A 1,445-nucleotide genomic window follows, 5' to 3' on the forward strand; every position below is an offset into this window, starting at 1 on the left:
GTATGCCGCCGCTTGTTACCTACGCGTTCAGTGTGGTGATGACGTTACAGTTTCACTCGTCGCGGCCAAGTCGAAGGTCGCACCACTCAAGCCGTTATCTATACCCAGGCTCGAACTCCAGGCCGCCGTGATCGGTGCTAGACTTACACAGAAGGTCAAGGGCACCCGCAATTTAACTACACGCAGCTGTTTTTATTGGTCAGATTCGAAAACAGTTCTGCGATGGCTGAAAATGCATCGTATTGGAGAACTGCTCGAAACTACAGATGCCGGCCAATGGCGGTGGGTACCTTCAAAATCCAATGCAGCGGACCTGTCCACAAAAATTCACAAAAAAATTGATAGCCAAATGTGGCTCTGTGGTCCGTCTTTTCTTCAACAATGCGTAGAGGAATGGTCCATCTGTGCAGATCTTGGACCAACAAATCAGTCTGAAACGAGAAAATGCGTATTACATATGCATCCAACACCGTGCGTCAACATGTTTGTTGAATATTACTCAGACTGGCGAAGGCTATAGCGAGCTGTTGTCCTATGGATTCTATATCTGGCAAAGGTAAATGCGCGCCGGTGTAAAGCGCCCGAACCGACTCACCTGGCGTATGTTCATCTACAAAGGGCCAAATTAGCGCTTTATAAACAGGCGCAAAAATCAACATACCAATCCGAGATGTGTCTTTTAAGCAGAGGGCATCCAGTCGAGCGAAAAAGCTCGTTAATAGCACTTAACGTCTACTTGGATAAGGACGGAGTTTTGCGAATGCAGGGCAGAGCGAATAGCTTAAATAGCCGCACCGACGCTATAATTCTTCCTAAACGCCATTACGTGACATTTTTGATTGTAAAAGGTTGCCATGAGATGCTTCATCACACATCGCCCGAAACTGCTGTGAATTTGATTCGATCAAAGTTCTACATACCAAAACTGCGTGTGCTGTATAAAACAGTGCGTAAAAGCTGTCAAAGGTGCAAAATCGACAACGTGCAGCCCGATTTTCCACAGATGGCACGTTTACCTGCATCAAGGCTGGCTAGCCACGAGCGACCGTTCACCTTTACAGGGGTCGACTATTTCGGACCAATTATGGTCACCGTTGGTAGACACAGGGAAAAGCGGTGGGGTGTCATATTCACCTGCCTCACGCTACGTGCCGTCCATTTGGAGGTTGCCTTCAGCCTTGACACCAACTCGTGCGTTATGTGCCTGCGAAATTTCATCGCTAGAAGAGGTACGCCGAAGGAAATATTTTCGGATAACGGGACGAATTTTAAAGCCACAGCTAAATTAATCCGCGAAGAGCTTAAAAATGTCAGCTTTGCGGCGCTTCAAAAAAAGTTCGATGGCATAAAGTGGAGAGTCAATCCACCGGGCGCACCTCACATGGGCGGTTCATGGGAACGCCTGGTAAGGTCCGTCAAGACAGTTCTTCACAAAATGTGCCCGA

General features: G+C 47.8%; 1 protein-coding gene across 1 annotated transcript in view; it reads left to right on the forward strand.

The window, feature by feature from the left end:
- Nucleotides 1-267: 267 nt before the first annotated feature.
- LOC118755308 overlaps nt 268-1,445 on the forward strand; it is a 1,300-nt gene continuing 122 nt past the window's right edge. Inside the window, exon 1 of the mRNA XM_036490157.1 lies at nt 268-1,439. Within this exon, the coding sequence (XP_036346050.1) occupies nt 671-1,439 (769 nt within the window). The 5' untranslated portion in view covers nt 268-670. The remainder of the gene's footprint in view (nt 1,440-1,445) is intronic.

This window comes from Rhagoletis pomonella, unplaced genomic scaffold (genome assembly GCF_013731165.1).
Source record: "Rhagoletis pomonella isolate Grant_MI unplaced genomic scaffold, Rhpom_1.0 Rhpom_scaffold_00002, whole genome shotgun sequence".
Taxonomy (NCBI): domain Eukaryota; kingdom Metazoa; phylum Arthropoda; class Insecta; order Diptera; family Tephritidae; genus Rhagoletis; species Rhagoletis pomonella.